The sequence below is a fragment of the Phymastichus coffea genome, unplaced genomic scaffold (genome assembly GCF_024137745.1).
Source record: "Phymastichus coffea isolate CEN01 unplaced genomic scaffold, Cenicafe_Pcof_1.1 PCOF00169, whole genome shotgun sequence".
Classification (NCBI taxonomy): domain Eukaryota; kingdom Metazoa; phylum Arthropoda; class Insecta; order Hymenoptera; family Eulophidae; genus Phymastichus; species Phymastichus coffea.
Window position 1 is genome coordinate 240,172 of NW_026706980.1, and position 12,800 is coordinate 252,971.

Sequence of the window (12,800 nt, forward strand, 5' to 3'; positions counted from 1 at the left end):
GTGTGATCGCAATGCAATTATTTATTTGCCGGTATACTATAAATTTGCACTTCGCTCGCCTGATGACAAAAAGCAACTAACTAGGCTAGTTGTTCTTTCGCTTGCTTGAGAGGGGAGACCTATTTACCCTTGCCGGGTTTCTCTTACCCTTTGCCTCGCTCATGGGTCGCTGAGCGATCTCGGTGCAACCTTGTGCTATCCCGAAACGCCAGCGAAACTTTTTAGAGGCTGAAACAGCCTTGAGTAAAACGCTGCACTCGCCTTATACAAGCTGTAGCGTACGACCCTGGCTAATAGCCACACCGAACACATATATATTTATGTAATCAAATTTCGTATCAACTTTGTAATTTATTATTATGAAGGTCATTATATACCACAATTACTCGCGGTTATCAGCGGGAAGGTGCACGACTGTTGCCAGGAACGTTGTGTGAAGGTGTATTTTTTTCTCCTGCGTCCGACTCCATACCATGTTCAGATTCAGACTGACTTCGGTTTGGCCTTTGCAATGATGTATATATTTTTTTTTATAATAGCTGATTTTTTTGACCAAGTTTCGCTATTTGTACTTCTTTTGCTCTGTCGGAAATGGATAAAAAATAATAGTTTGAGTGTTGAACTTAATTGACGCACAATCAATTTAATTTCCTAATCGCTTATTTTTATAGTTTTTTAATTTTTTATCAACGTTGGTATCTCGTACATTTTCAGCTGCAGAATCACTATCTTCAGTTCCGACTCGCCGCGGCTCACCTGCACCGATCGTTCGGAAGCGATCGGCCAGCGCTATAATCGTCATTCCGATGATGCGATCGCTCGATTGGATAAGCTCGCTCTGATGTATACGTTGATCGGAAGACCGTAGTCGCGAAGTGATCGCGAGTTAATCTTTAATTAGTTAGTTTTCGCGCGCGTTGCTCAAGCGCCAATTGACTAGCGCAAGGGTAAACGGCGCGACCCGCGGGCGTCGTTCGGGCGCGCCGCACCAGGCCGCAAACATCGAAAGGCCGCGCGTCGCCTACGCATCGTAGCGCTTCTTTTGCATAATTACGAACGCGCGCACCGCTGTACGGGAGCGCAAGTCGACGGTAGCGCGAAGCTACCGGTCGACCTGTCGATAGGAACGGCGAGGGCTGGTACAACTTCCGGAGCAAAGTGCAGCAGGTGCAGCAATATAATTCTCTCAATAAAGCGTAACCTTTGTTACGTAGCAATAAAATCAACAGAGGAACCTTTTCTTATCTATTATTTCATTAACCTCAAAAAACTGCTCCAATCTCTCTTGCCACAGCTCCCAATCTTCCGTTAACTCGCACTCAGCAATTGATCCTTTATAGCCTTTGTCAGCATTATCTCGTCAACTTCTTCTACTTCGTTCAATTTCATAGCGAAAATATGATTTTGTCCTTTTGAATCGGTACTTTCGTATATCATTCAATATCTCAGATTACAACTTAATTATTATTTATTTAAAAAATACAATACGTCAAGCTTGTTCAAAGATTGGCACGAATATCAACATATCGGCAATCCGCAATATTCAAGTTAAACAAAAGCACTCATGGTTATTCAAATATTAAGAATACATTACAAAAGTATCTTTTGATCTTGTTACATACTATTACTACCCTAAGTGTAATAGGTGAATCTATACATAGAGCCACTCACTATATAAGGCATGTAAAGTGTAAACGTCAGAAGGGGAATTTGTGGTTGTTGGGTTAGTTCGTTTTGGAGCAGGTCAAGTAAAGACTCGCCTTTACATCGTAATTACGGCTTTGCTCGTTACAATTTCTTTTTCTAACGCCCTATTATTCCGTGGCCGTTTGTAAATATCGTCGATACGCGAGAGCAATTGACTTTCGTGTATAGCACTGAAAGCGAAATTCACGCAAAGCGGTGCAGAGGTTAAGTCGATAGATCATCGTGGAAACATGAGTCATATTAGCTTTACAAATGTAAGTAATCATTGTAAATAACGCATTTTTAAGTTATTCATATTCTTATTGACAATCTTTCATGATTAAAGCAAACTTGGGCGATTTGTGTGCTCAATTTATGTGATCAATCCGACCATGCGTACGCTTGTTTAATCAACCTTACATTTTCAGATAACCACTTAAAATAAAATACATGGGTGAAGAAAATCACAGTTACATAATTTGGTCAAAATTATTCTCCAAGTAACAGGTGATAGATTTTAAAGTTCAAATTTCAGTCATACGTGCCTTAGATGCGACTGATAGCTCTATAGTTTCTCGTGTTCATTATCTTGTAGCATCCAAATGGGACAAACACTTAGTGAACCTGTGACTACTAAAAAGTCTGCTTGCTGCAGAGATTCCAAATACAGGGTGGGCAGTTCCTGTATGCAAGGATGGCGAATAAGAATGGAAGACTGTCATGTACACATTCTATCACTACCCGATGACCCAGAAGCTGCCTTTTTCGCAGTCTACGATGGACATGGAGGTAGCTCTTATTTTTTTTACTAAAATTCACCTCAAAGTACACAAAATATATGGTGATTTTAATTTTTCAGGAGCTGCTGTGGCTCAGTATGCAGGCAAATATTTACATGAATACATTACTAGTCAAAGCGAATACAAAGAGGGTAATATTGAGGAAGCGATAAAGAAGGGGTTTCTTAGTTTAGACAAAGCAATGGAAACAGATGAAACTTTAAAGAATGCACAAGCTGGAACAACTGTTATTGCTATTTTAATAAAAGATAATATTTTATACAGTGTAAGTAATGTTGCATTGATATATTTTAAAATTGATCAAACATTGTATTTGGAAAATATGTTAAATTATCAAAATTTTCAATGTACAGGCCAATGCGGGCGACAGTAGAGCTGTGGCAAGTATTTCCGGGACTGCTCTGCCATTGAGCTATGATCATAAACCGATGTTGAAAGAAGAGAGAGAGCGTATCACAGCAGCAGGAGGTTGGGTGGAATGTAATAGAGTCAATGGACACTTGGCTCTATCTAGAGCTTTAGGAGACTTTATGTTTAAAAAAAACGATCATAAAAAGCCTGAAGAACAAATTGTTTCTGGTAAATATACCTAAGTTTATAACAATAAAAAACAAAATTGTTCATAATATGCTGTTTTTTTTTTCATTCAGCTCTTCCTGAAGTGCAACGTCACGAGATAACAGAGGACTGGGAGTTTGTTGTATTGGCATGCGATGGCATTTGGGACGTGATGAGCAGCGAAGAAGTTGTCAATTTCGTGAGGAAACGTTTTGCAGATGTAGCAGCAAACGTAGAAGACAATGAAACGCCTCCGATAGATCCCGAAGAGATATGCGAACAACTAATCAGTCATTGTCTAGCACCAGATGCCCTCATGGGAACAGGATGCGATAACATGACTGTAGTTCTGGTCGGTTTCCTTCACGACAAACCATACTCACAGTTACTTGTTCATTGTCAAAAACTTACTAAAAGCGAAGAAATCACGGAATAATCTTCCATTACCATTGTAAATAACAATCGATTTGTGATTGCGTGTACGTCTACTGTAACCAATATCATTGTTATTATATTTATTATTCATCCTTTTTGTTAGAGCTATACACCGTGAAGTTTATAGATATTTTTATAACAAAACGCATTTTCAAATTACGTGACAAAAGTTTTAAAAAGGTTTCCTTCCAAGCATTTATTATTTACAATCCCGATTTCAGTTGGACAACGCGGTTTTCGGTTAACATGATTATTTCATAATAACAACAAAAATGTTTTTTTTTTTTTTTCATTTTTTTCCTGCAATTTATAGTCCATATCGGTCTTGTATAGAATTAACAGCAGCATTGGCAAGTGAACTAAGTCTTCCGGCCACTTTATGAACACCTTGCCTCACACTTTCACGAACGTCATCAAAGTCCATACCACCTCTAGCCCCAAGATTCATTGATAACGAAGACGTCGGAGAAGTTGGGTTTGACTGGCCAGTGCCAAAATAATCAGCTGAAGATATGCTTGTCGAGCCCTCGAAACGTCTCAAGTTATTTTTCTGTTCCCACTGAAATTTCATAAAGTAGTTAGTACACTTATTCCATCCATTGTATATAAATCGTCACCAATGAATACGTAAATTTTGGCTGAATCAGTTTCAATCATGTCTTTAAATTTTTACAAAATAAAAATAAAAATATGAAATTATGAAAAATAACAGTGTTTTATCTTACACTATTTTTAATCCTACTTGTATATTATTGTAATTATAATGAAAAATATAGCATACTTACAGAATTATCGTTAGCACAATCACGGAAATATTGATCTGAACTGATAGCTTTCGCACCTCCGAATTTTTTTTGTGCTTCACCTTGATCTGGTATCTTCTTGCTGCTACTACTACTGTTATTGCTACTACTTCTATTATTGGAAGGATTACTGTACATTGAAGACGAATTGTTAGTCTTAGAAAATTGAGTAGATATGCCATGTCTATCGGGTTCTTCTTCGATGATAAATTCATCATTGCGTGATTTGCTGCTGGTTGAAGTACTTGTAGTAAACGGCATTATATCGACCAAATCAGACATCAAGTAATCAAGATCTGTGTCAACATCTTTTATTTTGGGCTCTGAAGGTACCATCACTTTTGAGGAATTTTCTTGGGTTATTGTCTGCATGTCAGTAAGAACCGAATGGCTTACGCCTCTGAAAGTTTTATAAGAACGATGAATATTTTGCTAAAACAGGATTTTGTTTAATTGATTGGAATGACAGTTCATGTACTTACCGTCTGGTGTTAAAGCCCATTCCCAAGCGCTCGGCCTGATGAGCCTTGACAGGGTTGTACTGGCGAGATCTCTCTTCAACTTTCTTGGCTTGTTCAGATAAGTCTTGTTCGATACGGTATGTCAAGCGTTTTTCTATCTCGGCTTTTTCTTCATCGTTCTTTGACGCCTCTAATACTGGCTTCTCTCTACTAGCTTCAGCAGAGAGAGCACTCTTTTCGATTTCTTCGAAATTCGTTACAATTCTTTGAGCACCAAAGCAACTAGCTTTTTTAGCAAGCTGTAAGATTTGATAAATTTATAATAAAACTAACAAAATGAATCGTTGTTGAGTAGATGTTTACAACTTACTCCTGCTTTTCTTGGTTGAGGTTTTCTAACGCCAATGGTTGGTTTTATTTCTGACGTTCCTAGCATAGCTGATTCACAAATATTGACTGATGGTCCTAAAGTTTCTTTGGTGGAGTCTTTAATATCCAATTCAGCATGAATATTGTCGTTGTCTTTGATTTCTTGACTTTCATTAACTAAATTCATTACTGGATCTGCATGAACATGATCTTTAGGCACATTGGTTTCAGTACTATTTACATCAAAACTTTCGTGAGCTTCGAAAAAATCTATTTCAGCTTCATTATCTCCTACTTCATGCTCATGTTCATCAAGATGTAGCTGTAAAAAATTAAAATACCATAAGTTTCTCTGAATGAATTTTATAAAACAAAATTAATTTTATAAAACAAATTTAATAAAACCAAAATGTTAAAATTTCAAAGACACTGTATAATAGTTTTTGATAAATAATAGAATTGTATGATTGTTTGGTAATGATACAAATGAATATTTGTATGGATAATTGATTGCTATTATTATACCAAACAAAATGAAGTTAATGATAAAATTAAGAATACAGATTAGTGATCGATTTGTAACAACTGTTGGTGTAAATGACTATAATTAATAAGTGATTTGGTAAAACAAAATAATCACGCAGCTCACCAACACTATATTTTGAAGTGTGGGTAGAAGAACCTATAATTGTTTTCATTTTTAAAGCATAAATATAATAGTTTGGGAAGCTTAAAGTAATAAATAAAATGAAATATTCAACCCTAAAAACTTACCTTGGTTCCATGGCGTTGTATGGATTGACTTGCAGCTTGAGCTAATTTTTGTCTGTATTGCATGGCAGCTCTCGATGTGTACTTTTGGTGTGCATCAGTAGTTGTGCAATGGTACTGGGCAAAGAATTTCCTCTGCAAAAGAAAAATTAAAATTAAGAACTATGCATGCCTAAACTATAATTGGTAGTTATAAATATTCACTTGAAAAAACAACTCACAGCATTTGCATTTCCTCCCAATTGCATATTTCTTAACTGTAGCCATGTCCAGTTAGTATCAAGTTGAGTTGAGCGCACGAATGTCAAATGAACTCCTAAATTTCTATGTACAGCTGAGCAATCGATGCAAAGGAAAACGCCATATGTGACACTGGACCATGCTGGATTCTTAGCATTGCAGTCGAAGCATGTCTATAGTACAATAGCAAGCATGTATGAAACATCCATGCAAATATAGTACTTTATTAAACAGCTGTTGACCTAACTTTTATTTGTAAGAAAATGACAAAATCTAGTCATTCAGATACAGTCGAGATGTACAGATATTGAATCTAAACTTTTGTTAATTACAAGTCTGTATAGGACAATGAGAAACATTAAATACGAGAAACGTGAGTAAAAAATTAAAGAAACAGTTTAATTGATAGCAACCGTGCCAGGTTGTCGATTCGTAGAAATCGAAAGTATGCGAATGATTCATTTGTTTCTGGATATGTGTCTGTTCAAAATGCATGGTTAAACAAACCTTATTTGCTGGAAGGGCACGCAATCTTTTGAAAACATCCTCAATATCGCTTTTGCACGGTGCTGGTTCTGCCATTTTTGACATGTTATAAACGATTATAAACGATTGGATGCTACCAGTGCAACTGAATATGTATATAGATGGTTTATACTTTCCTATCTATATAGAATGTATATACGCTGGGCACACAAGAATGTATCCCAAAAGTCAACTTAGCCAATCAACTTTAACTTTGTAATGTTGGCGACATTGATATCTATAGGGCATTTTAAATTGTGACGTCATTAACAATATGGCGTCATACTCTAGGAAAAAATTTAAATTTTGACTTTAGCTTTTAAAATATAACATATTCAATTGCATTAATCTTATACGATGTTAATTTGTTTGAAATCGTCATTCCATAATTGTTCAAATTGATTGTAGTGCTGACGTAAGCAGTTTAGCGATATTTTTGATTTACGTACACCCAACGTGAATTGAATCGCGACCCCCCCCCCCCCCAGTTAGGTTGGTATGAGAATTCCGTCGTTGCATCGGAATGAAGAAACCGCAGGAAAATTCAAAAATTGAAAATTCGTTTTAAGATACGATAAAAAGCTAAAACGTTACTAATTTGTTTTTAGGTTTAAAATTAATTGTTTGCCGAACAATGAATTTAGATGCATGATTATTTGATTGTAGATTTTAATTATATAATTTAAGAACGAGCGTTATACTATGGCCGATCTGAAAACCACCGTTATGGACTGAAAGTAGCACTCTACCAACCTAACTAGGGGGTCGCGATTCAATCCACGTTGGGTGTACATTACATGTCACTTGACGCCTGTAGGTTTTTAAACAACAAAAGAATCGTAGTAATTAATAACAGATTCTGATTTTCTTGAAAACAAACTGATGCAACGATCATTATCATATTATTTTATTAATTTTACAATTTTGTAACGATAATTTTAATTATTATATAATACAGTTTAGGTTTTATTATTTATAACAGTCATTTCTTCATAAAATCTTGATTTTGATGCCTAGTATTTGGTGAATCATTGGCATTTACCTCATTCTCTTCAACCTCTAAGCTATTTAATCTATAATGAACATATAATATTAAGTTTTCTTTCTAATTTCAAATTACATTAATTTTGTTACTTACTCATCTTGTTCAAGACTATGTAGCATTTGAAAACCAGCATCCAAACTAGGTGTAAAGCCCATGTTTGGATCTAGTAATTGCAAAGTAGGCACATCTCTGTATACATTACCAAGTTCACTAAGATCATCAAATTGCAGACTATTTGCTACATCATCTACCTCTATCCTACAAATAAAAATGTAGTTTATAAAAAGCATTTGTATACAAGTGGACTTCAAATAATATTACTTTGTAGTATTGACATTCAGTTCACGTTGCCTCTGCTGTTCCATTTTTTTCTCTACTTTCTTTTTTATATTTCTTTCATGCCTAAGAACATACTCTTGATAATAATCATATAAACCCATAACACCTCCTATATTTGTTTCTACAAGAACCTTTTCAATTGCATCCTAAGATAAAAATTATTATTAATACTATTGTTTTAATTAATTGATAGAAAAATACATTGGATTTGTAATTAGTTTGAGTAGCTTACTGGGAATCCACAATTATTCTCTTCTGATGCTACTTTTAATAAAAGTCCCATCCTCCTAAGGAAATGGTCAGCAACATCAGTAAGGGTGGTAATAGCATAATCTGATGCTTTATCAAACCCAATATGGGCTAAGAGTATAGTAACTGCATGTTTAAGCAAGCCTTGTGCTGTTGGAGGCTTCAACTGAGAAATATTAACATTATTTTTGAATTTCTTTCTATTAGGTATGTTGGATAGAGTAAAACTACATGAATCTTTAGGTATATCGTCATGAGATTCATGTTCTACTACAGTTATATTTCTTAGGACATTGTCATCCTCCTAAAATATAAATTAATAGTGAATATAATGCAGCTTCATATAATCATATTTCAAACAAAATTACCATTGCTAGTAATTGCTGACGTAAATTTACAGTATTTAATACATGTAAATTTTCCAAAGGCATTCTGCAAATGAATAACGTAATGACGTTAAATGTACATTAAAACTACTCAAATGAAAACATGCATAGCCACAGTGTTTAAAAAAATATATGCTCACTGAATATATTCAAGCTGTCTGTGCACTTGATAATCGCAATCTGAATTGCTTGTTTCTTCGATAACTTGTCGCCAAACATTTTCAATTATATCAGGAGTAATAACTTCTTGTTTATGAGTTTCTCTAACTGGAAGTTCACCCCACAAACCTTCAGAAGTAACATTTTTACTTGATTTCATTTTGAATTTATGTCTTATCTTGCGAACTTGAAAATTGCACGTGAATTTTTAAAATGCCTTACTAGTTCACATTTTTCAAACATTAATTTAGTCAGTGTTTATTTAATACACCTTCTTTATTAGTTTATTTACTCGTTGTTTAATTATTATCTATCGATTATAAAACAGTTGAGCGTAATTTACATTACATACATAAACGTAAATATTTAAGAACATATTTTTAAAACACTTTAATATTGCATATTTTGTTTATATACAAACTAATTTTTGAGGTTATAGACCTAATAGTGTACGAGATGAAGCGACCAGCCATAACATATATCTCCATCCTTGTCTTACCTCATTTTTCTTGTATTTTGCTTTGACAAGTTTACCACGCGGATAGCCAATTTAACCTACATTTATATTTTTATGAATATATAATTTTAATTTGAGATATTTTACTTTTATTTGAAGATAATAATAATTTTATTCAACATAAAAACAATTATTCAATCATCTAATTAAAGCATGGCTAAAACATATCAAGGTAACACAAAATTTCTCGTAAAAAAGTACGCTACCATTAAAGGAATGAAATACGTTTTATCATTATTTATTTATTATTATCAGTAGATTCATCAAAACACAGAAATAAGTTGTCTAAAGCCTACAGGTTCAAGAAAAAAATAGGAAGAGTAAAGAAACCAACAGATAATAATGGCTTATCACGAGAACTAGCAAAAAAACCTAAAATTATTATTCGTAACTTGTCTTTTAAGGTAATTTTGGGATTTTTATTAATCTATAGTAAATTTGTTGTTTATTTTAAATTAATTCTATCTCTTGGAAATATTTGTATTTTGAATTAATTGTTTGTATTTTTTTAGACTACTGAAGCAGAGTTACGTAACTTGTACAGATCATTTGGTGAAATTGAAGAAGTTAAACTACTAAAACGTCCAGATGGCAAACTTGTGGGATGTGGATTTATACAATTTAGAAATCTAGAAGATGCTTCGAAAGCTATTTTCAAGACAAACAAATCTGAATTTCTTGGTTTGATATTCATTGTTATACAAATAATATCTATCTTATCAAATATATCATATATTATATATTGATCAACTTATATTGGTTCAATAGGAAGAACAATAAGTACAGAGTGGGCTATTCCCAAATCACAATTTAGTGAAAATTTAAAAAGAGAAAAACCAGTGCCAGATGAAGTGAACGTTGAAGCGGAACAAATAAATGGTCCAGAAGAAGGAGATACATTTGTAGAAAATTGTGGACTTGAGAAAGTTAATCAGAGAATTAAGAAGAAAAAAACAGAAGCTTTTTCAAACAAAAATAAAAATGCTCTTTCCAAAGCTGAACAGAGAAAATTATACAAGTTGAAAAAAAGGCAAAAAAGATCTAGGATTGTCATTAGAAATTTACCCTTCACAATTACTGAAGAACAATTGAAAGAACATTTTTCAAAGTATGGTAATATAGAAGAAATTAAAATGCTTAAAAAACCGAACAGAAAAGCGACTGGTTGTTGCTTTTTGCAATTTGATCGCGTGCAAAGCGCGGCCCAAGCTATACATCATGAAAATTTGAAAACTCCTTTTGGTCGAGCAATGGTTGTTGATTGGGCCATTGCCAAAGATAAATATGTTGAATTGAACACAGGAGATAGCATTAAAAATGAAAATGACGAAGGACATGATGTATCAATAGTAAAAGAAGAAATAAATGACAGAGAAGTTGAAATCAAAGAAGAGGAAGAAAGCGATAAGGACGAAATAAAACAGGAGGAAAGCAGCGAAGACAATGACGAGGATCATAGCGGCGAAGATGAGGAGGAAGAAGAAGAAGAAGAAGATAAAGATGATAAGAGAAATATTGCGAAACGAGAAGTAGATTCGGAATCTGTAGCTTCTGCGTCAGCGCCACATCCCAAACGATTTTCAAACGATATTAGCGAGGGAAAGACAGTTTTTATAAAGAACGTTCCATTTACTGCCAAAAATGAGGACCTTAAACAATGTATGGAGCAGTTTGGACCAGTTTATTACGCATTAATATGCATGGACCCGTTGACTGAACACTCTAAAGGAACTGCTTTTGTTAAATTTGTCGTAGGTTTATTAATTCGATGAAAATGCTTAATAAATATTTAAATACATCACTCTAATAATAAAATGACTGTTTTAGAACGTCGAAGATGCCGAAAAATGTTTGGCAGCCGGAACAGAATTGAAATTGCACGATCAAATTCTCGATCCACATAAAGCTCTGAATAGAAAGGAAGTGACAGAGAAAAAAGAGGACAAGAAGAAGAAAATGAAAGATTCGCGCAATCTTTATCTGGTAAAAGAAGGAGGTAAGTGGGTCGCGAGGTAGGCAATAATTTTGAGCTTTAGTAAGAAATTTGCAAGTTTAAATGTCAACATTTGCCCAACAGTAATTCTTGCGAGTTCGCCGGCGGCGCAGGACGTCTCGGCATCGGATATGGCTCGACGATTGCAGCTGGAGAAATGGAAATCGCAAATGTTGCGTAACCTCAGCATGTTCGTGTCGCGGGTGCGACTGGTCATACACAATTTGCCGCCAAGCATGGATGACTCAAAGCTGCGCCAACTGTTCAAGAAGTACAGCAATCCAAACGCGGTAATAACGGAGGTAAAAAACGCTGTTAAAACGCGACGGCAATGATCTTTCGTCAGGCGTTTTGCACAAGGTCTACTACAGTCAAGTGGTGAATTCTCTTTGTAGGCGCGTGTAATGCGAGATCTCCGAAAAGTCGACGCTAATCTGCTTGGCAAATCCAAGGAGCATGGCTTCGTGACCTTTACCAAACACGAGGACGCCCTCAAAGCACTCAGAAGTCTTAATAATAATCCAAATATTTTCAGTAAAACCAAGGTTTGTACAACGATTCTGCAAAGACCCCATTGCTTACAAGCTAATGTTGCTAACCGCACTGTTTGCCTTTGTAATTCACGACTTTGCCTCAATCTAATCCTCTTGATTTTACGTAATCTTGCGATGCAATTTTCCATTTCAGAGACCTATAGTTGCTTTCTCGATTGAAAATCGAATAATGGTCAATGCAAAGCAGAGGCGAGTAGAAAAGAGCCGGCAAAGTAATCCTCTGTACACTGACCGGAAGAGGACAGCTGAGGAGAACGAAGGAACGCTGAAATCGGCGAGCAAAGATGTGGACCAAGGCAAAAGGCAACTTAAAAGAAGGAAAAAGTCGACAAATGTCGAATACAAGGGCAGAGCAACGAGCGAGCAAGGCGTTGCATCGTTTGCCGGTACCACAAGCAAACCCGGCGATACCGGGACACACGGTAAATTTTTCCTGAAGAAACAAGCGACGTTGCACGTGGAAAATGTGAAAGAACAGAAGAAGAAAGCCAAAAGCTTAAAAAGGTTACAGTCGATAAAGGTGGAGCAGGCCGCGAGTAGAAAAGAAATTAAAGTAAGTGTACTACATAATACTTGACGACAAGGCATGTGCCATGAAATGAAATTGAAAAAAAAATACAGACAGGTGGAAAAATAAATTAGGTCGAAAGTTACTTATTGACGCGCTTGTTTCAGCCAAAACAGGGCAGCAAGAGAATGGACGCTGACGAGGTCAGCTTTTCTCGACTGGTGAAAAGTTACAAGGACAAGCTGACGTCCGTGGGTGCCAAGTCCAAATGGTACGAGACTTGAAGAGACGAAAGTGAAAAGCGCCGGGAGCGCGTGTGGAGTGAATCTTAAAAGAAAGCGAGAACGTGTACATACACCGGAGGAAGAGAGAGAGAGAGAGAGAGAGAGAAATTGCGTATAA

The 12,800-nt window shown here is 35.5% G+C and overlaps 4 protein-coding genes across 6 annotated transcripts; 2 read left to right on the plus strand and 2 right to left on the minus strand.

The window, feature by feature from the left end:
• The first annotated feature begins 1,597 nt into the window (after positions 1 to 1,597).
• On the plus strand, positions 1,598 to 3,480 carry LOC131673156 (probable protein phosphatase 2C T23F11.1). The gene is made up of 6 exons (XM_058950910.1): positions 1,598 to 1,961; positions 2,115 to 2,193; positions 2,282 to 2,475; positions 2,546 to 2,751; positions 2,840 to 3,065; positions 3,137 to 3,480. The coding sequence occupies exons 3-6, from the start codon at positions 2,289 to 2,291 to the stop codon at positions 3,478 to 3,480; spliced, it is 963 nt and encodes a 320-aa protein (XP_058806893.1). The 5' UTR covers positions 1,598 to 1,961; positions 2,115 to 2,193; positions 2,282 to 2,288.
• Positions 3,481 to 3,786: 306 nt separating this feature from the next.
• On the minus strand, positions 3,787 to 6,808 carry LOC131673153 (ADP-ribosylation factor GTPase-activating protein 2). 2 transcript variants are annotated; one of them, XM_058950904.1, is made up of 8 exons: positions 6,631 to 6,808; positions 6,105 to 6,296; positions 5,887 to 6,018; positions 5,762 to 5,794; positions 5,114 to 5,434; positions 4,765 to 5,042; positions 4,265 to 4,682; positions 3,787 to 4,038 (listed from the first exon to the last, which is right to left on the minus strand). In XM_058950904.1, the coding sequence occupies exons 1-8, from the start codon at positions 6,712 to 6,714 to the stop codon at positions 3,787 to 3,789; spliced, it is 1,710 nt and encodes a 569-aa protein (XP_058806887.1). In that variant the 5' UTR covers positions 6,715 to 6,808. The 2 variants fall into 2 exon arrangements, with proteins under 2 accessions (XP_058806887.1, XP_058806888.1); XM_058950905.1 differs by lacking the exon at positions 5,762 to 5,794 and having other exon boundaries at positions 6,631 to 6,805.
• A 714-nt stretch (positions 6,809 to 7,522) lies between these two features.
• On the minus strand, positions 7,523 to 9,286 carry LOC131673148 (uncharacterized). The gene is made up of 6 exons (XM_058950897.1): positions 8,808 to 9,286; positions 8,650 to 8,713; positions 8,265 to 8,585; positions 8,015 to 8,178; positions 7,787 to 7,951; positions 7,523 to 7,721 (listed from the first exon to the last, which is right to left on the minus strand). Exons 1-6 carry the CDS (start codon positions 8,984 to 8,986, stop codon positions 7,631 to 7,633), a joined length of 984 nt encoding a protein of 327 aa, XP_058806880.1. The 5' UTR covers positions 8,987 to 9,286; the 3' UTR covers positions 7,523 to 7,630.
• Positions 9,287 to 9,376: 90 nt separating this feature from the next.
• Positions 9,377 to 12,755, plus strand: LOC131673136 (RNA-binding protein 28-like). 2 transcript variants are annotated; one of them, XM_058950876.1, is made up of 9 exons: positions 9,377 to 9,515; positions 9,599 to 9,747; positions 9,856 to 10,024; positions 10,112 to 11,094; positions 11,171 to 11,339; positions 11,421 to 11,638; positions 11,732 to 11,881; positions 12,024 to 12,443; positions 12,566 to 12,755. In XM_058950876.1, exons 1-9 carry the CDS (start codon positions 9,497 to 9,499, stop codon positions 12,680 to 12,682), a joined length of 2,394 nt encoding a protein of 797 aa, XP_058806859.1. In that variant the 5' UTR covers positions 9,377 to 9,496; the 3' UTR covers positions 12,683 to 12,755. The 2 variants fall into 2 exon arrangements, with proteins under 2 accessions (XP_058806859.1, XP_058806860.1); XM_058950877.1 differs by having other exon boundaries at positions 9,602 to 9,747.
• The last annotated feature ends 45 nt before the right edge of the window (positions 12,756 to 12,800 follow it).